Below are 26878 nucleotides of genomic sequence, written 5' to 3' on the forward strand. Positions count from 1 at the left end.
TGATACTTATTTGCATTTTATGTGAGATTTATGTTTTTAAAGTGTTTATTTACATATATCAAATGAAAGATTGTAAAATTATCTTTAATTGGATATATTTATTATTTTACCATTTTCGTGTCCCCGTGTCCGTCATTTTTAAATTGGCGTTTTCCCGTACCCGTGTCGTGTCCGTGTCCGTGCAACCTAGCCTTATGCTCGGATGTAAAACTTATTTTGGATATTAAAATTTTTGGAGGACTGAATTTATTTTGTTTTAAAAGCTTATTTTATACGAGTACTACGTTTATTTCAAATTTCTGCCGCATTTGTGATTTTTCTAAAAAAAACCCTTTTTTCCTTCTTCGCCTCCGCCTCCGCCTCCGCCACCATTTTTAACTATGTTCTGCCACTCTATCTGTCCGCAAGTCCTCCGTCGCCTATCACGACTCTTGACTCAATAAGACCTCCATTTGCTGTTTCTTCCTTCTTCCTTTTCCCTTCTTCAATTTCCAAAGAACTTTAGAAAGTTAAACCTTTTATATTTGATTTAATTTCAAACGTTCTCAGTTATGGTGGAACTATCAAGAGGCGAAAAGAACTTCATACGAGGTGGAATTGCACAAGATCTTCGTTGTGACGGTCGAAGTCGGTTGTCTTATCGACCAATTCATGTTGATACCGGGGTCATTCCACAGGTTCAACATCCTACTTCCTCCCTTTCTTTCTTTTATCTGAAGCTTGAACATTTTTGGCAAATTAAAGCCCTTTTATTTTATATAAATAGTAATAGTAGTGTGTTTAATGGTTAATTTTTGTCCGTTCAATAACAACACCCAATAATCCATCACACAATGTGATTGATTGACTCCCACTTAAATGTACCCTAACTTATGATACCAAATATATTACTTCATGGACTCATGATTCCTTATAGTAGCCGACCCTAATTTTTGGGATCATGGCTATTTTCGCTATTAATGTTTTGATATTATTGTTGTTGTGCACTCATGGTCCCTTATAGAGAGCTTCTTCTAAAACTTCCTAAAACTAAGATGTACAATTTAATGATTCTTTGTAATGCTAAACCATAACAATATTCCATATAGATGTTTTTTAATGTTTAAATTGCAAAGTTGAGATGATTAATATTTGTTTGATAATAGGCGGATGGTTCAGCTAGAGTACGGATTGGAGGAACATATGTTATTGTTAGTGTGAAGGTATTCTAACACTAACTCATTTGATTTTTATTTACGTTTTTTCTATCGACTGAATTTGGTGTTACACTTATTCATGGGCAAGGACTTTTCATTTTTCGTTCCGAGTTATGTATCAGTGATCAATCCTTAAATGCAGGCTGAACTAGGAAAACCCAGTTCATCTCAAACTGATAAAGGAAAGGTTTCAATACATATTGATTGTAGTGCAACTGCTGCGCCTATATTTCAGGTGGTATTTTGCATTTTGCCTCCTTTTTCTTTTTCTTGTACAAGTAGTAGTATGTCATGCTTCAACTTTCAATAACCTTTGGTCTTTTATTGATTTGAGGTTGAGTAAGGTTGGTGAAGGGTATAATTCAAACACCTTTTTATCGTTTTATAGAAGGTTATAATGGGATAGGTGAAATTTTGCTAAATCTTTTAACACTGTTTGGATATAGTGAAATGGAGGGAAAGTAAGAGGAAGAACTGAACTGATTGTGCTTCACACACGTTAGACTTCTATGTTGAGCTAACTAAGTGGTCATACCGTGTCGTGTGCCTCAGGGTAAAGGGGGTGAAGCATTATCTACTGAACTTGCTGCTGATCTCCAGCGCTGTCTCTTGGGTGGTAAAAGTGGAGCAGGCAAGGATTCTGTCTAAATAAACATAAACTCTGTCTCTAATTTTATTAAGGTGAAATAGTCGTTGATTCATGTGTTTTGTGTTTTAGGAGCTGGAATTGATCTTTCATCCTTATCTATTGTGGAAGGAAAGGTTTGTTGGGATCTCTATATTGATGGCCTTGTAATTAGCGCAGATGGGAATTTACTGGATGCTTTAGGTGCCGCCATAAAGGTATCATTTGATCTGAAATCTGCAGATCGTTAACAGTCTAGCTTGGTGTGGAAATATCATAGAATATTCTTACCATTTACATGGAGGATATGAATGCTTCTGTTTAGTTGTGACATTAGTTCTCACATTTTTATATTGCCATCCCCGTATACTTTATGCCCTAGAGGGTTATTTACTGATACACCAGTCGTGTTATAGGCTGCTTTGAGTAACACTGGCATTCCAAAAGTTAATGTCATTGCTGCCGACCCAAAATCTGTCAACGATCAACCTGAAGTTGATGTTAGTGATGAAGAATTTCTGCAGTTCAACACTTCTTCTGTCCCGGTTATAATTACATTAACCAAGGTTCCACACCTACCTTTCCCCATGACTCATAAAACTTGAATGCTTTTCGTTTAACTTGTTATGTATATCTATGTTACTCGGGCTCTTCAAATCTCCTCAAGTATCAGTGTCTACTTTTGAACACTTCATCTATCATGAGTGTGGGTATGATATTTCTACACTTTAGGCTAAATCATGTGGGCCAAATACTAGTTGACATGAGTACCTGAGCCCTAGTAACATAGTGTATATTTGGCTAGTTTACCATTATGATTTGTATTGGACCTGATATTTAAAGTGTCTACTTGTTTGCATTGCACAGGTTGGAAAACACTACATAGTTGATGCAAATCTGGAGGAGGAATCTCAAATGAGTTCAGCAATGTCCATCTCTATTAATAGGAAGGGCCATATATGTGGTCTTACTAAGCGTGGGGGTGCTGGGGTGGATCCAAGCTTACTGTTTGACATGATCTCAGTTGCAATGCTTGTGAGCGAGAAGTTTATGAATAAATTAGACTCGGAGATTGCTGCTGCAGAAGCTCGTGAGGGAGAATCTTGAAAATCATTTGACATGTTTGTTCTGTCAAATTTTGTTGCAGAATTAGGATATAATTTTACATGAAGAATCACTCTTAGAAGTCAGAAGTAGTCTATACTGTGTAATTGTTGAGAAAAATAGTTAAAAATTTATAGCCAACAATTTGTTCATCGAGCATCATATCTTTAGGAGTCTTTCTATACTCAAATTCCTTGATTGATAAATAATTCAAATATGAAATACAAAATAACTGATACATGCATTGTTAAGGAAAAAAAACAAAGATAAAGTAAACCCTAAATGAAATAGGATGATCATACAAGTACACAATTGAAAGCCGAGTCTCCGAACGAAGTAGTAGCTCTTCTGATCTTATAATATGACATACTGTAATATGATCACGATTCTGGAATGGCTGATAAGAGTAGTAATTATGAGTTGTAGGTAGGATAAGAAGCATCGGAAGCAATATTACAGAAATTGTAACCTCTAATCATCTTCATATAACCATTCTCTCCCCAATTTTCTCCCCATGAATTCTTGATCAACCAGTAATCCGTTCCATCAGTATCTGTACCGTACCCGATAACCGTAACAGCGTGATTTGAGATGGTACCGCAGTTTCCTTGGAAGACTCGGCCGCTGGTAGATGCAGGGTACAGCTGAAAATCTGACCCATTGGCGGCGATCGCAACGGATACTGGTTGTTGTGCAACAGCAGCCATGAGGGCCATTTCATCATTTGGGTTAACCTGTGTGTAACTGCTTATCATGATCTGACTTCCACCAGCTGCAGTTGCAGCATCAGCTTGACACTGACCCTGAAAGCCTTGGTAAGGGTACTCGTTTTCTGTGGACATACGGCCTTGAGTTTGTTGGATGATGAAATCATAAGCATCTGTCATATTCCCACCTTTACATGTGTTATTTGTAACACAATCCAACAGTTCTTGTTCTGACAGTGATATTAATTGCCCTCCTTTTATTTTGTTTAATCCTTCTAGTGCTGCCACTGCTGCAAATGCCCAGCAACAACCTAACATATAATATAGTAATAATATACAACAAATTAAATTTATTTTTATTCATTTATTTTTTTCTAATTCTTTGCTTAATTAGTATGAATAATTCCATACATCATGCAAGATAAAAGGAGGATATGACATTTATATACATCTAAGTAATGAAATTTAAACTCCTTCTATTTATATCATACAGATTGAAACAAAAAGTCTACAATCAATATACAACACCAGCCATGAAATATAATTGAATTTCAAGAATTGTGTCAAACTTTTTCCTCCACTCTTGTAATGAGAGTTTAATTCCGATCACAATTCAATATTAGAAAATCATTTTGATCTTTATAAAATGTATGTTAGTCATCATGTTATTAAATTAGTATGTTTAATATTCGTTGTGTTATCTTTTATTATTTTTATTCACTTTATTTTACAAACTTCAATGCAAATTATCTAAAAGTCAAATACCGATAATTGTCGATTTCAAAAACCTAGATTTTAACCTTTATAAAACTATGTTAGTCATCTTGTTATTAATATGTTTAATTGTTTCTTTTTTCTTTTTATTCGTTTCATTTACCTGTTTTTGCAAATTTCAATGTAAATTTTAAAAGTCAAATACCTATGTGAATTTCTAAAAGCTATAAAACTTTGATATTATAATGAGATGTATCTATGAAGATCTTACACGATTTGTTTTTTTTCATATAGATAGACGAGAACTCGTAATCATTAGTTGTTTATAAAATTCAAATATCCTATCTAAGAACAAAAAAGAAATAAGGGAATTATTTTTTTATTATCCAAATTTGTTACATATTCACATTGGAACTGTGTTTGGTATTAATTTTTTACTATTATGCAAGGTTAAACAAGAGAATTTCAAATAATAAAGAGGGAGAGGAAATTAATCCTTCTTGTAAATGTATTTTTACATCTTAGCTTGCTTGGTTGTGTATTAATGCCTTAATTATAAAGGTTACACATCGATATATTGTATTTTCTTTATTTGATTAAGTCGTATTTTTTTGAAAATAATTTAAATATTTGTTTCTTTTAGATTAAAAAAAACAGTCAAAAATAATTATGATATAAAAAAAACATATAATTAATTTGAACAAAATTGACTATAATTTTGCATAACCTAAATAAAATTGACTTTAATAATTGAAAATAGAAAAACAATAATAAAAGATGAAAAGGAAAAAAGTGATACCACAATTTTCTTGGTTTTTTATTGGAGTGACAACTCCACTACTTCTCCAATCCACTGAAGAAGGTAAATAGTCAGCAAGGCCATGGCCATGAGTAGTGTTGTCATAGGTCATGGTCATGGATTCACTACGAGTTGGCTTTGTATAACCGGTATAAGTTGCTACGAACTCCTCATTGCTTAAATCTGCAAAAGCATTAAGACTTGACTCCAAAGATTTATAAGATGATAATTCAGTATTAGCATTCGTATTATTATTCAGTTTCTGAAATATATATTCAACATTTTTCTTGAAAATGTTAAGACGCATCTCTTTTTCAAGTTCATTCTTATAGGCTCGTTCATGTCGACGCATCCAACGCTCATGCATTTCCTTGAATGACACAACATTTTGATGGTCGATTGGACGAGCATAGGTTCCCAAAACTAGGAGGACTAATGCAAAGCTTAAGAATGCTAATACCGAGCTTTGGCTTGTGAAACCCGCCATTTGGTATTTGGTTAGTTGATTATAATTATGATTAGTTTGATTTGATGCATAAAATGGCATTTGGGTGTCGTTATTTATAGGGAACTTGTACTTGAACAACAAGTCATAAATAAGTAGTTATTCTAAACCAATATGTACGTCGATAGTAGGAATTAAGCTAATTAATAAGAAAATTGCAAGGATATCAACTAAATTAGCTAATTAGCAAATTGCTTAGTTTGTCTTTTCCCGGTTATTTATTTATAGTATGTTGATGCAAATGTACAATAATACACAGCTAGTTTTCAATTTTGATTTTCTTACGTTTAAAATGATTTGCATATGAACTTAGCTAATCTGAGACTGCATCCCATATTCCCTAATCATGTTACACTTTTTCTTTTACCATTACTTTCATATTTTGATGGTCTACTTTTTTGTTCTCATATTTATCTCCATCGTTCATTTTTGTGAATCTTCCATTCATTTCTTATTAATTAGGCCGGGTGTTTGGCTCTTTTAACCAATTAAATGCCGTGGCTCTTTTACTTGGTTTTTAAACTAGTTGAACAAGTCAACTCTTTTATCAAAATATTTGGTAAAATTTGTAATTAATTATTAAATGTTTATTAGATGAAAAGTGAGTTTAGAAGTCAAAAGTCATTCGAAATAGCTATCAAACTTAGTTTTTTCATTTTAGCTTAAAAATCATTTACTAAATGTAATTTTTTAGCTTTTTGACCAATCGATAAGTCAAAAGACAAAAACCAATTTAAATGTTAGTTCCCAACAACCTCATTTTTTAATATTAAGAGTCAAATTAGTTTATTGGATGACATTAAATACTTCTTTTGTTTTTATTATTTTGCTACATTATTCATTGTCGCACATTTTTATTTTTTTTATTTTTTTTAAAAGGTTATTACACATTTGTATTGTCATATTGATTTTTTATATATAAATTTAACAAATTTTTTGCTTGATCTCATTAACAAATTCAATCAATCTCTTTATCTCGTACATAAATATATATAATATATATTACATTAACTTGCTTTTGTTTTTATTCTTATAATAATCAATAAAAATAAAACAAAAAAACAAAAATAATGATATAGCAGCAGTGAAAAACGAGAGGACAAATAAGTAATTGAGTTTTGAGTATATATAAATTATACAGTTATATCATATTACACGTCGATTTCCGACAAATTCCAAAAATACAAGATACAAATTAAACGTCTACTCTTATATGTCTCGACATTTATAGTTGCAAACACCGTTGATTATGGAATAACTAATTCTTTCTAGAATTATTTTGATAGTCATGCGTCGGGTCTAAGACCAAAATTCAGATTCATTAATTTTGTGTGGATTCATATTCAGATTCTGATCATTAGATTCAAAAAATTTTAAACTCAGATCCAGAAATGTGAAGTTTGTTGGGCCTAGGGTCTAAACATGTCTTAAATGAGGTTTAATTGATTTATTCTGTAACATCTGTCTTTTTATAAAAAAAAAAAACAAACAAAATAATAATAATAATAAATAAATTTCAGAAATTTTAAGAATAATAAAAAAAATTAACTCCCCATTAAAAAATAACTATTTTATTTAATTTGATACTAGTTAGATGTTCATGTAATGCATAAGTTTTAAAAAATTTAAAACTTATGAATATCCGTGCTTAAATATATTACATAATTATTTACGACTTTTAAATTAAATTTTTAAAGTTTAATAACTATTATAAATCTATCTTATTATGTAGCAAAACTAAGATGAATTATAACTTTGATAAAAAGTAATGCAAGTTTATTTTGATTGATTTGGTGACCCTATTTATAATGGGTCAAAAAGCAAAATAAAATTAATTTTGTTTTTAGTAAAGATGTTTGGTAATTTTGATATTACATGTTAGCTATTTATTAATTGAAAAATAGATCAATAAGCCAAAAAAACATTTAAAGTAGCTAACAAACTTAATTTTTTTATTTTGGCCGAATTAAAACAAAATTACTAAACACTTTTTCCTTTTTGTTTTTGGACCAACCAATAATTCAAAAGTTTAAAACAAACTCAAAAATCATTTGCCAAAGAACTAATTTATTCTTTTTTGGTAAAATTGTCGTGAATAATACAGACTTTCACTAATTTTTCAACAATAATACCAGATTTTGATTAACCATAAATAATATCTTAGAGGATATTTGTCTAAAATAATATCAACTTTTGTTTATATTAGGCTATTTGAAAAAAAAAAGAAAAAAGAAAAAAACACACCCCTATGTTGGTACTATTTATGGTTAATCAAAAGTTGATATTATTATAGATAAATCAGCAAAAATTTGTATTATTTAGGGTAATTTTTGTCATTAATAAGAGTAAAATAGTTTATTGGATGACATTATAAATGCTTCTTTTATTTTTATTATTTTGTTATATTATTGTAAGTTTTTATTATCCTATTGATTTTTTTAAAACTGTTTTTGTTTCATATTAGTTGCTACGTTACAAAATAATGCACTATTCTTTCACCAGCTTTAATTTGTGATTAGTTTTTAATCTATAAGTTAAAACATAGTCAAATATGATCTTGTTTGATTCGTCTCAATGCAAAGATTATTAATATAAAAATTTAATAATTTTTAATTATTAACAATTAGAGATATTAAGCATTAAGTTAGTATGTAAGACTGTGTGAAATGTCAAACGGAGCAAGTATTATGTATAAACCTTGCACCACAATTTTTTGCTTGATCTCATTAAAAATTCAATCTATCTCCTTATCTCAATTCTTATGTATAAATTTATTTCATTTTATTATTGTTGTCTTTATTCCCCATATTATAATCAATCAATCAAATTAAAAAATCACCAAAATAACGATGTAGGAGGAAGAGTACAGGACGGGGAGGGCAAATGAGTATAGAACATATTATCATTTTAATTTTCCTCCACATTACACGTCATAAATAATAAGACATAGACTATTTCCGAAAATTTCCAAAAACACAAAATGGAAATTAAACTAATCTTATATGTCATAACATTTTATAGTTTCAAATTCCGTTGATTGTGGAATAACTAATTTTTTGTAGAATTATTTTGAGGATTTATGGTTATGAATTGAGTCTAATCAAATTTAAATTCAAATGAGCTATTTTTGTGAGAAATTATTTTTCTGTAAAATAATTTTAAAATAAGGAGTTAATAATGTAAAAATTGTATTAGTTGGCTATATAATCTAGGGTTCTAAACATGTCCTAAATAACGCTTAATTTAATTATTCATGCTTAAACTCTTTATATTTTAAAGGTTTTGTTAGTATTAAAATGGCTCTATAGTTGTAGATAAGTCTAAATTGAATCCTAATAAATATAGATCTAGGTTTTGAACAAACTTAACATAGTAATTTTAAGTTGTGTGATAAGTCGGATGTAGTTCAAGTTTGAGATGAATTTGTATTTGAAATCAATCCAGAAAGAGGGTTTGGAACGATAAAGGTTTGACAAACGGTGATCAAGACCCCTTTATTTTTTTGAACTTGGACCCAAACCCAAATTCGTTGGGTTACAAAAAATTAAACTCCAACCCTAAAATTAAGGATAGGTCTGCAGTGAGTCCAACGTTGCTTGAATGCATAAGGATCTCCAACTCCGTTCCTTTGAATTTGTGCATTCTAACCATTTTTATAAGAATTTTTTTTTTATACGAATTTTTTTGGTCAAATGGATCAAATTCTTTATACAAAAACTTTAATTTTAGAGGAATTATAGTAAAACCCAAGCTAATTTCAAAAACTAATGTTTGTTTGATTGATTTTTTGCAACCATTTCTAAAGAGAATTATATTTTATTTCAAGATAGTTATTTTCTTTTATGTTAATATTCAATGGAATAAATACTTTGAAACAATTTAGAGCAAACTCAAACAAATAAAAATTATAAATAAGTTTCTGATGAAATACCAAGTTGTTCGAGTTAGACTTACCTTCAGGCTTCAAGAGTCAAGACTCAAGACAAGGCCCATTCTGTTCAATCTCGTTTGTTTTGTTTACTTTCAGCTGCTTGAAAGTATATTGACTCACAACTAATTATGTAAGGTAATCTCATTGATTCATTATAGCCAACACCTAATCTTTATACCATCTATTAAGTACAACACATTTATTAATACATTGTCTTGAATGATCAAAACTATTGGGGGACATTAGATGTACATTTCACACTTCAAAATGCACTTTCATACTACGTATTACATGGCAAATACTGATGTTGAATACACAACATTAAGATTTCTTATCACTACTGAAACAAAAGTTTGATTACGGAGGTTTTTCATAAGTATTGGCCTCTCTAAAACTGGAAATTTCGCTTCTTATCATCTCAGCAGCGTGAGGCTGCACAAACAAGCGAGTATTATCAAGTACATGTATTATGAATTTTTGGTTTGCCGGCAAATTTGCGTTCATATTGATGATGAACTGCGCCATAGGTATATCGCTACAAAAAACAAGGGAAAATTAGACCATTCCACCAATAAAAAGGCCATGCCTTTTCATGAGTGCAAAGCAAATAATGTTTTAAGATCATATGAATACAACAGTTGTCCAGATAGTTAGACCAAGAAGATGTCACAAAAGGTAGAGAAACACAGTCCCTCTATCTGAAATTAGTTGTCACAATGTATTAATTTCTAATAATTAAGAACATGGCATGATTTAACAAAAAAAAGACATGTAAATATAGTTGGACATTCCCTTCATTATCACCATGGCTTGAATTACTCTGGAATTTGGAACAACTTGAGAAATCTAACCATGAACTATAAGCATATAGGAAATAAGACCTTAACAGAAAGATCTTTGTTTCATATGATGAAGGAGATTACGATCCACACTAAACTTTGTCCAACATTGGTTGTATGGGCAACTAATGTGGGGTTTATATAATAAATGGACTCACACCTAACAAAGAATACATGGAATGGTCGGTGGAATCGACTTTGTTAGTCCTAGACTAGTATTAGATAGAACTAAACAAAATATAATTTTGTTAATGATGATCTCTCATGTTGGTTTATTTTGGTTTATGTACACAAAAACCCATATCGTTGAGATTCAGGCTACGACAACGTTGTCATATTGATCCAGTCAACGGGGGTATATCAAATCAAATATAAATGTAATAAATGTGATCAACCAATGCAAAGAGATCTCATACACACTCTTCCTTGGTTGACAGATGCAAAAATAGGAGCAACCAAAATATAAATTTCAATAACAAAACCTAGACTTTCTCATTTATACATTTACACTCGTTGACTAGTAGGTGGGAAATGAAAAAAAAATCTTCAAGGAAACATGGGCATGAAAGAGATGTTAAGTGTGCTATGAAAATGAAAGATGCAACTATTCGATAACCAAGTCAGTCTCAATATCGTACCAGGAAATGAAGAGTCCTTTGATTGCATTTACCATCGTACAGCAGCACCTTCTAAGCTTCACCTCAAGTATATACAAGAAAATGGAGTCAATTAGTAATACAGTCCAGCTAATTGATCTTAATACCATATGACAAAACAAAATCAACAGTAAAACAGATTGGTAAACAAGACTAGTAAAAAATAATCTTTGTGGCAGAACCGACAGAAGACACTTATAGTAGTATATAAAAGGGGGAAAACAGGAGGAACGATTTTAACATAAGATGTATTAGAGGAGTCAAGCCATGGCATTGCAGCTGCATTCTGCAGAAATGTACACTCTTTCCCTGGTCTGATTAGATGGATTTGCAAGGTAAGCAGGAAAAACATTCCTTTATAAAGTGTTTGCTAAGGTTCGCCATAGTGAATCATGTATGGAGTTTCCCATCAACTGAATTTATTAGATAGAGAGTTCAGAATGAAGATATAATTAGCAAAAGCAGTTGTTGTCCAAAAAGGTTGCAGTGATGGCAGACAAGGCTTTTATACCCTGTTTCTCCCTGGAGCAGTAGGAGACTAGACTTCCTAGGAAGATTGCTCCACCCCTTGACAGAAGATTATAAGTTATTTGCCTTAAAAAGCAATCTATAACATCACTCTAGCTCGCTTATTAAATCAGCAAAAGATCACAAGTGTTTCTTCTGAATCTATGTTGAAATACTCAGAATTCTAAAGAGGTTGAAAGTTATAAACTTCATCCTGATAAGGAGAAAACACATTAACTTCAATAAAATAAAAATGCCACAATATAAACAAGACAAAAACTTCTTAGCTTGGTGTCTCATTTATGTTTATGATTGAATAGGAATCCATCACTCTACAGATTCTCAAAAGTTCGACACTTCGACTGCCATTAGAATATGGCAACTAAAGTTCTCCATATAAAATCCGATATGAAAACTGAAGTACTCACAAATAAGTCTACAATAATACAATGGTTGCCTTGTATACAAGTATATTAGGCTACCACTTCGACATGAAAGTTGGACTATAGATAGCCCATTTGATAGTCTAATGTAACATCTATAACTCTAAAACAACGCATAAGATTGTAACGGGAGGGAAGCAAGGCCAATAAATATCACTTCAATTTCAAATTCATCACATTTGAAAAATCATAAACAGACGAACACAATTGCACAACTTCAAGCATATAAGATGTTAACAAAAATAACTCACACTTCACCAATTTCTATTAGAAAAATTCACCATTTGACCAGTAAACCACTAAGACATATTATCATGTCAATCACGTTGAAAACAAATCAGCAATAAGGAAGAAAACCACAAGTCACAATATCTGCAACAATTATTTAATTATTCAGAAAAAATGATAATAAGTTGAATTTCTGTGTTCTGATTCAGAAGCAACTGACTCTCTTACATTTGCAGCTAACCCTAATTTAATTTGAAGATGTACATTCAAACAAAAATACAGACAAGGGTAACAACTTAAATTGAAAAAAGAAAAAACAGAAGTAAAATCCACATTTACAGGAGAAAATCAATGGCGAGTGTTGCGACGGAGATAGTCAGACAGATATGAAGAAGTTGAAAATGAAGCAAGAACTGAACTGATGAAGAATTTTAAAGAGGAATAATGAAGGGGAGAAAAACTACCTCATATTTTAGGAGGAAAACATGTTTACTAGGGTCATTGGGTCAACGCTGATCTTCTACCCGAGTCTTTGACACAGCATACCTCTCGACTATACTGGTAAGTAGGGATGACAACGGGTCGGATCTAGACCGGGTCCAGGTGGACCCGGATCCAGATCTGTTTTCAAGAACAGGATCAGATCCGGACACGAATCCGCAGGTCCAATTTTGCAATATCCGGATCCGGATCCGAATCCGGGTCCAAAACGGGTCTGACTTGTTTTTGTTTTTTTTTTATTTTTGAATGTGTTGAGATTGCAATAAAGCGATATTTATAGACTAATGTTAATAATATATATAATTTCACAATCATTCACTCAAAAAAACATTATACAACTTAAAATTGTCTTGAAAATATCCAACAAATACATTAAAGTTATGGATGTTTGAAAGATGTAAGTCCCCTTCTAGAGAGAGCTCAACATCCTCTCCAATCTCATCAGTCTCATTCTAATCATGGACCATTAAATCTCATTTTAAAGCATAACTGCAATAAATCACCCATAATTAAATTACTCACTCATAATTAAATTACTTGTGTATATGGACAAGTTACACTCAAATATGATTAGTCTAACTAATGAAAGAAATAAACTAAGGATGAGAAAGATAACAACTACAAGATTCAAGCATAAAGCATGTAAAAAATCTCATTCACCATAACAAGTTGGAACTTGGAATACAACATCCATTAAACTTATTGTTTAATAAACTTTGTTGATTCTTATTCTTCAAACTCACTATACGCCCTATTAAAAATGTTGATAAATATTAAAACTTGGTTGCAAGATAATAACTAGATTAAGGATTAAGTTTTATGACAACCAAAATATGGGTGGATGTCTCAAATTTGCTTCCCAAGGTATTTTTTTATTAACACTTCTAACCACATGATTCTAGTGGTTCACTAATTCATCAACCTAATATCCCGCTCGAAAATATGATCCGAAACTAATGCACGCAAATAAGTAGCCTCGGACAGTCTTAACCCTGAAGTACGAGAACGCTAAAAAGGGGCAAAAAAATGGCAGAAGGTTACTCCATCCAACACAAGAAAAGGACACAGTATTGGAGCAAAAAGAAGAAAAAGATGTTATTTTCCCGAAACAAACTCAGCCACCCGACTTAGTTAGCCCAGGGAGTCGGGCGGTCAAGGGCTTATCCTTATCTCACAAATGGTGCGACAGTAATGGACAGGAAAGGTGGTCTAGCCCAATCGGATCCAACGTTGCCCAAGTAGTCGTACATCCTTCGGAAAAGCTATGGGAACGTGAGCACTTCGCTCCTTCTTAGTGTTGTTGCAGTATTGACAGATCCCTCTACTTTAGTCTCTTTTTTATTTGATTTCTTTATGGCACATTACTTCCTAAATCCCTAAACATCTGAATTAATCAAACAAAAAAATTCAACTTCAATAACAAAGATTTATGGAATTAAATAAGAAAAACAGCAAACCCAGTTGTTGATTTGTAAAGGCGGCAAAAACATTTCATCAGACATATATCTACCACTAAAATCAAATAAATAAAAAACTACTAAACAATCAACATAAATCAAAAGTATTGTAGGAAAAAAAAAATCAAAATTAGGGTTTATTACCCTATTAATCCGCCAGCCACCTGTGAGGAGAGGGGAGAAGACTCTGTCGCGGTGGCTGTGAGGAGGAGTAAGCAGTGCACAAATGGCTGTGAGGAGGAGTAAGCAATCGGATTATGTGGCTGTCGAGTACTCGAGTGTCGACTGGGAGCCTGGGAGGGAAATGGGAATGGGATTATGTGAGGCCCAGAGGTGATCAAACACCGGGCCTGGCCAAAGTGCAGGCCTAAGAATTCCTGCCCAAACCCGTAATTTCCGGGCTTTTTGTGGACTTGCGGGCCTATTTTATATATTATTTAATTGTATCATACAATAAAACTAAAATTAAAATATTATTTTTTCCTTTTCAAATTAATTGCAACTTAGAAAAATGTCATTATTAATTTTTTACTTTTAATTATTGTTTAATTTTTTTTATTTATAAGTTGAAATATAATTAAGTGATATCTTGTTTGAATCATTTCATTGCAAAGATTATTAATATATAACTTTTGTAATTTTCATTACATATAATTAAGAATATTAATAATTGAATTAGTACATCAAACTTCATAACAAATAAAATATTGCAAGAATATTAATAATTCTTTAGTCTTTTTCGGGCCGGGCCGGGCTGGCCCGCGGGCCAAATGTCAATCCCAAACCCGTCCCAAAAAAATTCGGGCCACTTATTTTCTGCCCAAACCCACCCATCGGGCCATATTTTGGAACCCAAACCCTCACTTTTTCGGGCCTGGCCACCCATGATTAGGTCTAGTGAGGCCCTTTAATATATTAAAATATATTAGTGAGGGTGAGGGCGTGACTGTGTGAGGCAGTGGAAAATTTGAAAAAAATAAGACAAATAAACAACTTAATTCTAAAAATGATCTTCGTAAAAACTTATTTCCCAAAATAAGCGTCCGTACAACCGAGCCTAGCCTCAGGATAATTCGCTGTTATCAACAGCGAAACTCCAAAAAAAAAAAATTAAAGGTTAAAGTCGCTGTTACTAACAGCGACTTTAACCTTTAATTTTTTATTTTTTTTTTTGGAGTTTCCATCATTTCCCATACTTCATTATACACATTTTGCATCATTCTTCTTCTTTTCAATCAATTTTTAAAGGTAACATAAGGTATTATCGCCGAAAAGTCTAAGTACTTAGCATCTCATTCATAATAAACGTGTGATACTACTTTTAAAATATATACAAATATTGAGTATGTACAAATGTTCATTAATTACAAACAGTATTCAAATGTTAATCCTCATCTTGTATTGCAATTCAACACTATGGTCGAGAGGGCCTGGAGCTGCTGGATCCATCTATGCTGCAATTCAACAATAATAAAGCGTTATGTATTGCAAAAAATAATTAAAACGTTCTAATTTGTTTACTTAAGTTATTTATTTGGTTGATATAATCAAATACAAGTATTGTTTACCTTGACGTACAAGTTCTAGTGTTATGACCGTCACTACCACAACGACGGCAAGCGTTGCGTCTCCGCGATCCTTCGTCCATTTCGTTTGTTATCCTCCTGGACTTAGGTCTTCCTAATCCACGAATGTGATCAGGATCGTGTAGCACCTCAACACCGGTGTATTGAGGCCATGACCTCTTATCAATCAACGGCAAGAATATGGATGCATATGTGTTAACATATCTTCATTCCCTAGGGGTACCTCTTCTACATATAACTCTAAAGAAGGAGTAGGGGTAGACCTTGAATACTCCCACATCGCATCTATAGCCTCCTCATCCTCAACCGGAAAAACTAACAAATCTCCACTCATATTGTACTTAAAACTTAAATTAACAGTACTTCTTGTAGTTTCAATGCCAATCTTAGAGCATATAAAATGTTTAAATTCATTCAAATCCATGTATGAGTTACATGCAAACAGTTTACATCTTCCCCCAACATACTTAACATTGTTACTAGTTGATCGAATAGAACCATTCCAAAAGCATACAACGGTCACACGAAATGAATCCATTTCTACAACAGCACATACAAACTCAACATCACCATCATGTTCATAAATATATGACCACTATACAATTTAAATTCAACTACAAATTCTCGAACAAACAAAATTTAAAATAAAAACGTACCTCAATAAGCTGTAGATCAACAAAAATTAGTTAATTGCAAGCTTTTGAACCTACATTAATGTGAAAGTTGATTAAAATTCAGTAAAACCAAAATTGAAAAATAAACCCTAATTTTTCGAAAATATGAAAAAAAAACACAAAAAAATACCTTAGGTCGATGTAGGAAGATTACAAAACTAATTAGTGGTACAAACTTCAAATTTGATGGCTATAGTTGAAGGATTGAATGTGATTTAAATGGAGGAATGAAGAAGAAGAAATTGTAAAAATTGAAGTGATGCGCGAACTGAAATGCAGAAGAAGGAATGGAAAAAATATAAACCCCAAAGTCGCTGTTAGTAACAGCGACTTTGGGGTTTTAATTTTTTTTTCCTCATTCGCTGTTACTAACAGCGACTTATCCAAACCACTGGTTTGGATGTACGGACTCTTATTTTGGGAAATAAGTTTTCACGGAGCTTTTTTGGGAAATAAGTTGTTTATTTGTCTTATTTTTTTCAAATTTTCGTTGAGGGAGTCAGGGAATGAGGGAAATGGGATTTACATTTTAATATATATTTTTGATATAAAAAAAAAATCGTTGGGTTCGGGTATTTTTCTTAAATGCGGATCCGGACCCGTAAAATTTAAACGGATCCGACGGATCTATATTTTTAAAATCCAAATCCGTGAAAACGGATACGAATTCACGGATCCGGGTCGGGTCCAATACCCATTGTCATACCTACTAGTAAGTCTTTAATCCATACTAAAATATCATAGAAAATTAAATTTTAATTTATCGTTTCTAATAATAAAAAAAATCTATTCTTTTGATTTGTAGATATAAAAATGAGTAGTTTTTAAGTATAAGGTTGTGAATGGAAGATTAAGAAAAAGGTACAATAAAAATTATATAGACCAAATACATATAAGACTTTTACTTTGAATAATTCAATCTATTCGTAATTTTTCTACAATAATCCCAACTATTAATAAATCATGAATAATTCCAATTTTAAGGGGTATTTGCCTATAGTAAACTTGGGTAACCCGATGACCTACTATAATAGGTAATTCACCAAAAAAGTAAACTAAAAATTAATTTAAAATTAGAGAAAATTTTTGAACATAAAAAATTCTAAATAATAAACAAAATCATAAATTTTTTTTAACATTTTTGAATATTTTTTCGATATTTTATTTTAATTTATCTTTTTATTAAAAAACTAAAACTTGCTATAACAAGTCATCTGGTCACCGGATTTACTCTAGGAAAATGCCCCTCAAAGTTGAGATTATTCATCGTTAATCAATAGATGGAATTATTGTCGGAAAATCAGGAATATGTTAGATTAATCTAGGTAATTTTTCCTATTACTGTATTATTTTTTTCCAACTGTTTTGTTTGCATTTTTATTTCTAAACTTATATAACAACACCAATCTCCTTTTTATTATTACACGATGTATGTGCATTAATGATAGGTTACCTGAACTGATACTAATAGATAAAGTAATTAAAAAGTACTTTAGATGAATAAAACATAATTAATATGAGATTTTTGTATTAATATTTTATATATAAATTTTAATTTTTCAAATAGCATGCACTAATATTAATATTTTTTTAATTTTTACTGAAATTATTTGATTCCGAATTACTATTTAAAGAAAGTTGCATATTATTTGTTTTTTAGGTTTACATAATTATTTGTACCTATGATTCTGAATTACTAATATTAAATATGTGAGAACTTTTTAAATCATATGATAAGATTCAAATTGAGGTACATATGAAGTATTTTTTGCGACTGAATTGGAGCAAAATTAAATAGGTGTCATGATGCAAATTATTTCATTTTCTCCACTAGACTGTTAATATACGTATGATACATGGTGAGTCGGTGACACAAGTTTTACAAAAATAGTTTAAAAAATTTCAAACATAATATCATTAACACTGTATATTTATGGTTTAATTGTTGTAAATTTTAGTACTTATTAATATTAAATTTATTAAAATTAGTAATTATGTCATCATGATATTTTTAAGGAAAAAAAATGAAGGAAATGCGTACATTATTAAGAGGAAATAATTGTTTAGTAATATGTGTAGATTTTTCACAAAGTGACACAAAGAGTCTTCAAGTTTTAACCTAAGACTAAGAGGCAAAGTAAGGGAAGTGTGGCTTTCTTCAACCTCGTACTTACCTTATCGCTACCCATTTCACCTTTCTTTTTCGTTCAAATTTTCTGATACAATCAACTACACGGAAACACAGTCCATGATGACGCCCGGCTGTTTATCCCTCACAAACCCTAACCCTAATTTTCTCGGACTTCCATTGAAGAACATCCGTTCTTCTCCTTTAATGGCGTCCGTTTCATTTTCTCCATTTTCTCTACGGCCAGAAACGATTCACCGACAACAAAGAACGTTGCTTTTCACTAATATGGCTTCGTTATCGCTCAAAAGACTCGGTGGAATCACTTCTCAATGGCGCAATTCGAAGAAGATGAACCTTTCTACTGTAACGTTTGCTGCTTCTCACGAAGAATCTGTGAGCTCTGACTCTTTATCTTTTATTTATATTTTCATGTAAAATTCTTACTACCATTTTTATTTTCTCGAAATGTTTGAAGTTTGAGATTTTCTTTTGCTGTTTTTATTGTTCACTTGCGATGTTTTAAGGGAAGTGGTTGATTGTAATGCGAAATAACAATAACATTTGAATAATATTGCTGGTTTGATGAGTTTGATAACTAGTAGACTCACCCATGGAATTTGATTGGAAAATGGAAGGCGATTTCATTGACAGGAATCATTTATGGACCTAAAGAAATTCATTTTTTGGTTCATTTCTGCTGGAGTTTTTGGATTAGAAAATTCTGGTCAATGTAATTAGCTTTTGGAGAAATGTGCCAATTTGCGAATAAGTTAAAATGGTGGGATTGAGGGTAGTTACAATAATTATATATTTCTTGATCGATTCAAGTTGTGCACGACCTCATTGGTAAAAAGAGGGAGGCAGATAGTAGTTTTCGTTCAAGCTAATATATTTTGATATCTTAAAGGTATTCTAATTGTTTATAGAGAGATAGATGTTTTATCTTGAATAAATGATGTTTAATCTTCTTGAACCTCATAATTCATAGTATGAATGATATATTGACGCAAATGCACAGCTAATTGAAGAAAGATTAGTGAGCTTTCTAAGACGTGGCCCAACATAGCCCTGTGCTCACTGCTTAAGTTTACCTTTAAAGATGCCTTGATTAATTGGCCTTGGCAAGGAGCTCATTTTGTTGAAAATTACTTAACGTCATGTAGCGCGCAAATTGATGTTTATAATGCAGTCACTTTTCATTTTACTAAAAGAGTTTCTAATACCCAGTTATAGTTTAGTTTAATAATATTGTTAACGCTAGGGATGTAAGTTTTCTGTTTGTTTTGTATTCAATACAATTCGAATCAAAGCAAATTAAATTCGGTTTCATATTTCAAGTACAAATCCAAATTTATTTTTTTCAAAACCAAACTACACCGAACCGAAAATATTCGGTTGGCACCTAATTAGACCGAATATAAAAAATTCATGAATGGGTGTGTTGCGTTTTTATTTGTATCTTTTTATATACTTTATCTTTTATAATATTCTTTGTTCAACCCAATTATTCAAAAGATTTAGGAAATTCAACAAATGAGACTAAAGATACATTCATGGTTTCACATAAAAACTAAAAGAAACACATTAAACCAAGCAGGAAAAAATGAAACAAAAAGGCAGAACAAAATAGAAAAAAAAAATGAAATAAAAAAATAAACAGAAAATTCTGAAATGATAATCAGAAAGATAGAAGTGTATGTATTCCAAAATTGTTCCATCAAGAATTGATTTCCATTGATCCCTAACTACAAAAGAAATCAAGAAAAATCATATTTCGCGAAAAATCAAATCAAATATATAAAAGTAAATATTGAGGTCTAAACTATTAAAATCAAAATTAATAACATCTAAGTTCTAGCTTCTGATGCATGCTTTTAAAATTCTAACTTGTGAAGATGTGGACATTTTATTGCAAATTTTAGGTTTAGAACAGTTGTTGGGAGTTGGGACCTGTTACATCATATTGTGATAATTAACTAAAGACATTTTCTAAAAGGTAATGTGTTGCTCTCCCTAAATTTTGTTGATGGCTCTCCTGCCAATGCTCAGTATTCAATAGTCTTTCCCCTGTTAATTGTTTTATGGCTGATAGGGAGAATGAAGGAAAAAACTAATTTAGTGTGTGCACTGTGCAATGCTTGCGTTGTAGACTTGTAGGGATTAGTTAATCATAAAAAGAGACACTCTAGTTATTGCACAAAGTTTAAAGTAAACATCTATTGAAATTCTATGTGAAATACTGTTATTAAGGTAAGCTAGGTATTAGATATTGTTTTAGTAACCTTATAAGCTACAAATCTAAAACATCATGAGTTTCCATATCGTTAAAGCTTCTGTTGTGGAGTATGTGTTAAAGGTCATGAATTTCAAATTATATATCTTAAATATGTTTAATGATAATAAAAGACTAAATTGTAGTGAATATGTGGCATGATCCAGTGGTTTTAGAGAGTAGAACATATAACGAATTCCTCTTTAAAGGTAGGGTTGATGGATTTCATATCTATTATGTGCTTCATTCTGTATCTTTGATTTGAACAAGTGCAAGTGTCTCACTTTTATGCTCTCGTTAAACATATATTAGGTTTTTCCTCTATGCTCCAAGCTGTCTCCACTGTTTTGTTTATAGCTTATGGGGAAATCTATCTCAACTGCTTAGCCTTTCACCTACTTTGTATCCAGTTTGTGATCTATGCTTTTTTAAATTTATGATTATGATTTCTGTATTGTGGAATGAACAGTCTTCCTTTGTCATCATTGCCTACCTCCCCTCCTGGAAACTGTATTGACTAACATTATATGGTAGCATCAATGTGCTATGCCGTTCACTAATACTAAGCAGCCCAAGCCCAATTTGCTCACGTATCAGAGGAGAGACAAAAATGAAGGTTGTTAATGCTGAGGTGTCACCAGAAGGGAATATTTCTGTTAATGAACTTAATGAGCCATAACAGAATTGGGCAGTGGGTAAGGGGAATGAAACGGTTTTGCTATGTATGAGCTGGCAGTAGTTTTAATCTATTATAAATAGTGTAGCGCTCAATGCTGTAATCATGCAAGTAATTAATAGAAAAGCTTAAGGCTGGTTGGAGTAAGCTGGATACTCGAAACTCAGCATTTCCTTGAATATTTGTTCTTATTTTCCTTGTCTGTAGACTCTGTACTTGTTTTTCTTGTTCAACCCTGTGAGATTCATACCACAATGCACACCATTTCTCATTCTTTTTGTCTTCCATCTAAATGTATTTACATTGAATATTCTGCATGACTGATCTTTTGCATTTGACTTGTTTCTTATTGAATGTTTCTGCAGTCGGCTGAAGGAGAAGTTGACATGGAGGAGAATGATCTTAAAAATGCTGGTAAAGTGTCTCAGGAAGCATGGGAGCAAGCACTAGGATCTTTCAAAGAGCAAGCCTTAAAGTTACAAAGTGTTTCACAAGAAGCTTATGAAGTATATATGAAGAATGCAGTTATTGCACTGAAGGAAACTGCTGAACGATTGAAGATCCAGGCTGATCAGGCAGGGAGAGATTTAAGTGTAGTGGCAAAAGAGCTGAGTGAAGAGGGTAGAGAATACCTCACTATAGCAGCAGAGAATTCCCCTGAACCGGTAAAGGATGTAATGGAGACCTTTGCTTCTGCTCGTGATCTAGATGATGTATCTAAAGTCCGTGATTTTTACATTGGGATACCATATGGTATAAAGTTTACTGAGATGTTTGGATAAACAGAAATATGATATTGTATCAGTTATTCCACTATAGGATGTGATTTGCTTGTGCTTTTGTCATCTTATTTTGTATATTTAAAGTTTTAAATTTTGCCCTTATTTTTCAAATGCTGAAGATTCATTCATTGTCTTATGCATGTTGGTTTTTCTTTGCTATTAGGTTAATGGCTTGATTTAATGTACTTCACTTGTCTTTTGCTTCCCTGATTAGTTTTATTTATATATTTTGCTCCGTCTGCAGGAACAATTCTTTCGGCTGGTGGTTTCCTTAACTTTATGTTCACAGGAAGCATTTCTTCTGTTAGGTTTGGTGTGATCCTTGGGGGTACTCTTTTGGCATTGAGCATATCAAGTCTAAGATCATGGAGAAAAGGACAGTCCACTGACCCCATTTTGAAAGGACAGGCAGGTTAGTATTTACTTGGTAGACATGGTTCAAATCCCAACATTTTTACTGGACAATCATATGTAGTCCAGGAAATTGTAGCGGACATGATATTCTTTTCTTTGCCTAAATTTTCTAATAGTTGTCAATACAATATTTAAATAGATTATGGCTGCCACTTTACCAGTATACTTCCCGGCATTTTATTAAGCAAAATTTACCCATTTTGCGGGAAGTATAATGTTCTATAAAGTTTTAAGGCTTTACTAATTTCAATCAAGACCATACAACATTTTGGTACTTGCAAAGGCATACTTCTCCGTGCCTTGAGTTTGCTACTTAGGGAATTGGCATAAATATTGTTGTTGAGAGAATAAGACAAAATATTTGAATTGTGTGGATGATATTAAATGATAGGTAAAATATGTGATGAATTAAAGAAAGTGGTAGGGAGTAGGGACTAGGGATTAGGATAAAAAAGGATATTGTAGAAAATTTAGAGAGACGGAGGAGTATATCCATATTGTTTATTGTCCACTAAACAATTGTCGAACCTATGGTTGACTTGGTAGTTGGTACTGTGTAGTGACAAACTGACGATATGTTAATTACTTTAGCATCATTCTAGTTCTGTTGTTTTCTTTTGTCTTTTCTTTAGTTCTAGTCAGTCATGGTTATTCTTGGTGATTATCCATGCCACAGCTAGCTTTGAGGTGAGAGTCTTCTGTGCTGTTGTAGACGCCCTTCATGCATCTAGTAAATTTTGTGCTTATAATTACTGCACTACTTATTTTAGTTGTTGAGACAAACTGATATATTGGTTTATATAGCCGACCCAATCTTTTGGGATTAAGGCTCTCCTATTGTTATTGTTGTTGTGTGCTTCTAAGAGGTTTAGGGGGCTAAGGTGAGGGACACACTTCATTAGCTAGGTCAAGTCTGAACGTCAATATCAGAGCATGATTTTTGACTTGATGCTAGAATCATGTAAATAGATTTGTTGCATTATGGATACGGTTAGTCTAAACTTTATTTCAAAAGAGATTAAAAATGGAGAAAGCAATTTTTTGAAGTATTTGATGATTATGAGTTTTGCTAATTTTAGTTTTGTTAAGGTAGGGAATGAATTTTTGAAATTTTTAAAATCTTATTTTTAAATTCTGTGCTACGACTTTTTTGTTGATTCGAAGGATGATTATATTTGAATTCTGTACTTCAATATGGAAATGCTATTCTTTAGTCAGCTAATTGTGGAGTCATTTCCATGAAATTAACCTTTTATCTTTTTAATTTTTGATTTGCCATTTCACGTGTTTTTATTTTGGTATATGCAGCAATAACAAGTATTTTATTTTTGAGGGACGCGCGCCTGGTGTTTGAAGTAAGCTTTCTTTCTTCTTTGTTTGAGATGTGCCTATCTATTGGTCTATCAAATTGTGTACCATTGAAAATCAGTCTCTTAAAACGTTGACGTTTGATTGCAGGGATCAACTTTGGCTGGACTATTCAAAATGATCATCAGGTTTTATCTTACCGCTTAAAATTGAGTTTCCTTTCCTGCAATTTGGTTTGAATCTCTGCTGTTTGTTTCTTCACCTAACCCTAGAAGAAAACTTGAGGAAAAAGGTTGCAACTGTGGATGAATTATTTTCTTTTCCTCACTTTGGGAGTCTTTATACGCTTTCATGAAGCTAAAATTGAATTGAATCTGATTGGTCATTATTTATCTCTACATGAACTCTTTCCTAAAAAGCATATTCTCTGATCAACTTGAACTTTTTCACATTGGACAATGTGATTGTCTTACGATAATTTACAATGTGAGAATAATTTGGTTTGTTATTATAGAATATTACTGAAGGATCTTTAACTCAGCTTATGGAGGGTTTGGTTTGGGGGCAAGGAACGAGAGTGGGGAGAATTTACCGGAGTTTGCGCTAGCAAAAGCTTTGGTCATAGCAAACTCGATCTTTAGAAAGAAAGAGGAGCATTTGACCACTTATAAGAGCGGTGGCCATGCAATCCAAGTTGATTATTTCTTAATGCGCAAGGGAGATCGGGTCTCATGCTTGGACTGTAAGGTGGTGTTGGGTACAGAGATGCCCACCCAACACAGGCTTCTAGTATTGGTTTTCAGGATGAGGAAGAAAATAACAGAAAAGAAGGTCAAGTCCAAGGGAAAGATCATGTGGGGGAGACTCAAAGGAGATAAGGTCACAACCCTGGCAAGCGAGATAAGTTTTGTGGGCTTCCCAAACCAATCAGAGGATGTGAATGAGATGTGGGTGAACATGACAAAAACCATAAGAAAAGTGGCAAAAGAGACCTTGGGGGTAGAGTCGGGTAAACCAAAAGTGTTCAAAGAGTCATGGTGGTGGATCGACGAGGTGGAAAAGAAGATAAAGGATAAAAACAAAAGATTTAAGGAACTTATGGTATGCACGGAAGAGGAGGATAGAATTGAAAAGAGAGTGAGCTATAAAGAAGCAAAGCGGGCGGCCAAGAAAGCGGTAACGGAGGCAAAAAACCGTGGTTATGAGGACTTATACCGGAAGCTTGATACTAAAGAGGGGGAGAAGCAGATTTTTAAGTTGGCGAGGACTAGGGCCAAACAGCAGCAGGACTTAGAGGCAGTGAAATACATCAAGAATGAGGAGGGACGAGTTCTCCTGAGTCAAGAGGGGATCAAAACGAGATGGCTCCATTACTTCTCCCAGCTATTCAATGAGTCGAGGGGACCAAGGATAATTAGTTTTTTGACGTCCAAAGACAACTGGAATATGAGCCAGCGAGGGATATTACAACAGAAGAAGTAGGAGAAGCTCTCAAAAAGATGGGGAAAGCAAAGGCAGTCGGGCCAAATAACATCCAGATTGAGGTGTAGTAGGGTTTAGGAGAGGAGGGCATCCGTTGGTTGACTAACCTTTTTAATGCTATTTTGAGGACACATAAGATGCCAGAAGAATGGAGGAATAGCACACTAGTACCTTTGTTTAAGAACAAAGGCGATGCGCAAGTATGCGACAACTACAAAGGTATCAAACTTCTAAGCCACAGAATGAAATTGTGGGAAAGAGTGATAGAGGGGAGACTTAGACAGGAAACGGTGATTAGAGAGCACCAATTCGGTTTTATGCCAGGAAGGTTAACCACTGAGTCAATCCATGTTTGAGAAGACTGATGGAGAAATACATGGAGCGAAAGAAAGATCTGCATATGGTGTTCATTAACTTGGAGAACGCGCATTGATAGCATACCACGACGTGTTATCTGGGATAGCCTCAAAGCTAAAGGTATTTCTCCAGTGTATATTGAGGTCATACGGGATATATATGACAGCGTTTCGACTAGCATTCAAACACCGGTGGGGATAACAGAGCCGTTTCTGGTTAAAGTGGGACTACATCAGGGATCGGCTCTAAGCCCTTTCATCTTTACTGTCATAATGGAAGAGATTTCTAAATCTATTTGGGAGACGGAGCCGTGGTGCGTGATATTCGCGGACGACATAGTGCTGGTAGCAAAAACCAGAGAGGAGGTTAGTAACAAATCGGATGAGTGGAGGGAAGCATTAAAAGGTAAAGGTTTGCGCATCAACCGTACGAATATCGAGTATTTGCGATGTGACTTTCTGATAGGTGAAACAGAGGTGTCCATCGATGATACAGTAGTTAAGAGTACAACCAGGTACAAATATTTGGGATCGATCTTTCAAAGGGATGGGGAGATTGACGGGGATATAAAGCACCGTATACAGGCAGGTTGGCTTAAGTGGCTTTAGTGGGACCGAATTTTGGCCTGTAAAGAAGATTTTCGAACATAAAGTGGAAGTTACAGAAATGTGTATGCTGAGGTGGATGTGTGGGCACACTTTGATGGATAGAATTAGGAACCAAGAGTTTAGGGACAAATTAGGGGTAGCCCCCTATATCTGGAAAAATGCGAGAGAATAGATTGAGGTGGTTTGGTCATGTGCAGAGAAAGACTTTCGACGCCCCTGTGAGGAGGGTAGAAAGCATTATAGTAGATGGTAAGAGGAGTCGAGGTAGAACAAAGAGAACTTGGGATGAGCAAATAAGAGTAGCTTGTAGGAGTTAAACCTCTCTGTGGACCTGACTAGGGATAGGAGCAGTTGGAGACGTCATATATACGTCTTA

The 26878-nt window shown here is 33.0% G+C and overlaps 4 protein-coding genes across 7 annotated transcripts in view; 2 read left to right on the plus strand and 2 right to left on the minus strand.

The window, feature by feature from the left end:
- Positions 1-286: 286 nt before the first annotated feature.
- Positions 287-3190, plus strand: LOC130813685 (uncharacterized). 2 transcript variants are annotated; one of them, XM_057679527.1, is made up of 7 exons: positions 288-677; positions 1146-1202; positions 1339-1431; positions 1749-1827; positions 1915-2039; positions 2238-2387; positions 2689-3190. In XM_057679527.1, exons 1-7 carry the CDS (start codon positions 552-554, stop codon positions 2926-2928), a joined length of 870 nt encoding a protein of 289 aa, XP_057535510.1. In that variant the 5' UTR covers positions 288-551; the 3' UTR covers positions 2929-3190. The 2 variants fall into 2 exon arrangements, with proteins under 2 accessions (XP_057535511.1, XP_057535510.1); XM_057679528.1 differs by lacking the exon at positions 2238-2387 and having other exon boundaries at positions 287-677; positions 2689-3109.
- Positions 3191-3252: 62 nt separating this feature from the next.
- On the minus strand, positions 3253-5652 carry LOC130813684 (ervatamin-B-like). Its single transcript, XM_057679526.1, has 2 exons — positions 5146-5652; positions 3253-3943 (listed from the first exon to the last, which is right to left on the minus strand). Exons 1-2 carry the CDS (start codon positions 5630-5632, stop codon positions 3339-3341), a joined length of 1092 nt encoding a protein of 363 aa, XP_057535509.1. The 5' UTR covers positions 5633-5652; the 3' UTR covers positions 3253-3338.
- Positions 5653-9740: 4088 nt separating this feature from the next.
- Positions 9741-14546, minus strand: LOC130812932 (general transcription and DNA repair factor IIH subunit TFB5). Of its 3 annotated transcripts, none has more exons than XM_057678584.1 (3): positions 14357-14546; positions 11059-11109; positions 9741-10116 (listed from the first exon to the last, which is right to left on the minus strand). In XM_057678584.1, exons 2-3 carry the CDS (start codon positions 11091-11093, stop codon positions 9939-9941), a joined length of 213 nt encoding a protein of 70 aa, XP_057534567.1. In that variant the 5' UTR covers positions 11094-11109; positions 14357-14546; the 3' UTR covers positions 9741-9938. The 3 variants fall into 3 exon arrangements, with proteins under 3 accessions (XP_057534567.1, XP_057534565.1, XP_057534566.1); XM_057678582.1 differs by having other exon boundaries at positions 11059-11114; positions 14357-14497; XM_057678583.1 differs by having other exon boundaries at positions 11059-11120; positions 14357-14495.
- Positions 14547-18565: 4019 nt separating this feature from the next.
- Positions 18566-26878, plus strand: part of LOC130812824 (protein FATTY ACID EXPORT 3, chloroplastic) — a 9390-nt gene continuing 1077 nt past the window's right edge. The window contains exons 1-5 of the mRNA XM_057678437.1: positions 18566-18996; positions 21917-22304; positions 22578-22745; positions 24056-24102; positions 24206-24243. Coding sequence (XP_057534420.1) covers positions 18721-18996; positions 21917-22304; positions 22578-22745; positions 24056-24102; positions 24206-24243 — 917 coding nt within the window. The 5' untranslated portion in view covers positions 18566-18720. The remainder of the gene's footprint in view (positions 18997-21916; positions 22305-22577; positions 22746-24055; positions 24103-24205; positions 24244-26878) is intronic.

This window comes from Amaranthus tricolor, chromosome 5, assembly GCF_026212465.1.
Source record: "Amaranthus tricolor cultivar Red isolate AtriRed21 chromosome 5, ASM2621246v1, whole genome shotgun sequence".
Classification (NCBI taxonomy): domain Eukaryota; kingdom Viridiplantae; phylum Streptophyta; class Magnoliopsida; order Caryophyllales; family Amaranthaceae; genus Amaranthus; species Amaranthus tricolor.

What these genes read in the sequence shown, in the direction of transcription:
- LOC130813684 (XM_057679526.1), bottom strand. Translation starts at nt 5,632, where the DNA reads ATGGCGGGTTTCACAAGCCAAAGCTCGGTATTAGCATTCTTAAGCTTT. An exon ending in AAAAAACCAAGAAAATTGTG is followed by an intron (nt 3,944 to 5,145) that starts GTATCACTTTTT and finishes ATTATATGTTAG; the next exon opens with GTTGTTGCTGGGCATTTGCA.
- LOC130813685 (XM_057679527.1), top strand. Translation starts at nt 552, where the DNA reads ATGGTGGAACTATCAAGAGGCGAAAAGAACTTCATACGAGGTGGAATT. An exon ending in CTGCTGCGCCTATATTTCAG is followed by an intron (nt 1,432 to 1,748) that starts GTGGTATTTTGC and finishes CGTGTGCCTCAG; the next exon opens with GGTAAAGGGGGTGAAGCATT. An exon ending in CTTTAGGTGCCGCCATAAAG is followed by an intron (nt 2,040 to 2,237) that starts GTATCATTTGAT and finishes GTCGTGTTATAG; the next exon opens with GCTGCTTTGAGTAACACTGG.
- LOC130812932 (XM_057678584.1), bottom strand. Translation starts at nt 11,093, where the DNA reads ATGGTAAATGCAATCAAAGGACTCTTCATTTCCTG. An exon ending in AAAGGACTCTTCATTTCCTG is followed by an intron (nt 10,117 to 11,058) that starts GTACGATATTGA and finishes TGTTTTTTGTAG; the next exon opens with CGATATACCTATGGCGCAGT.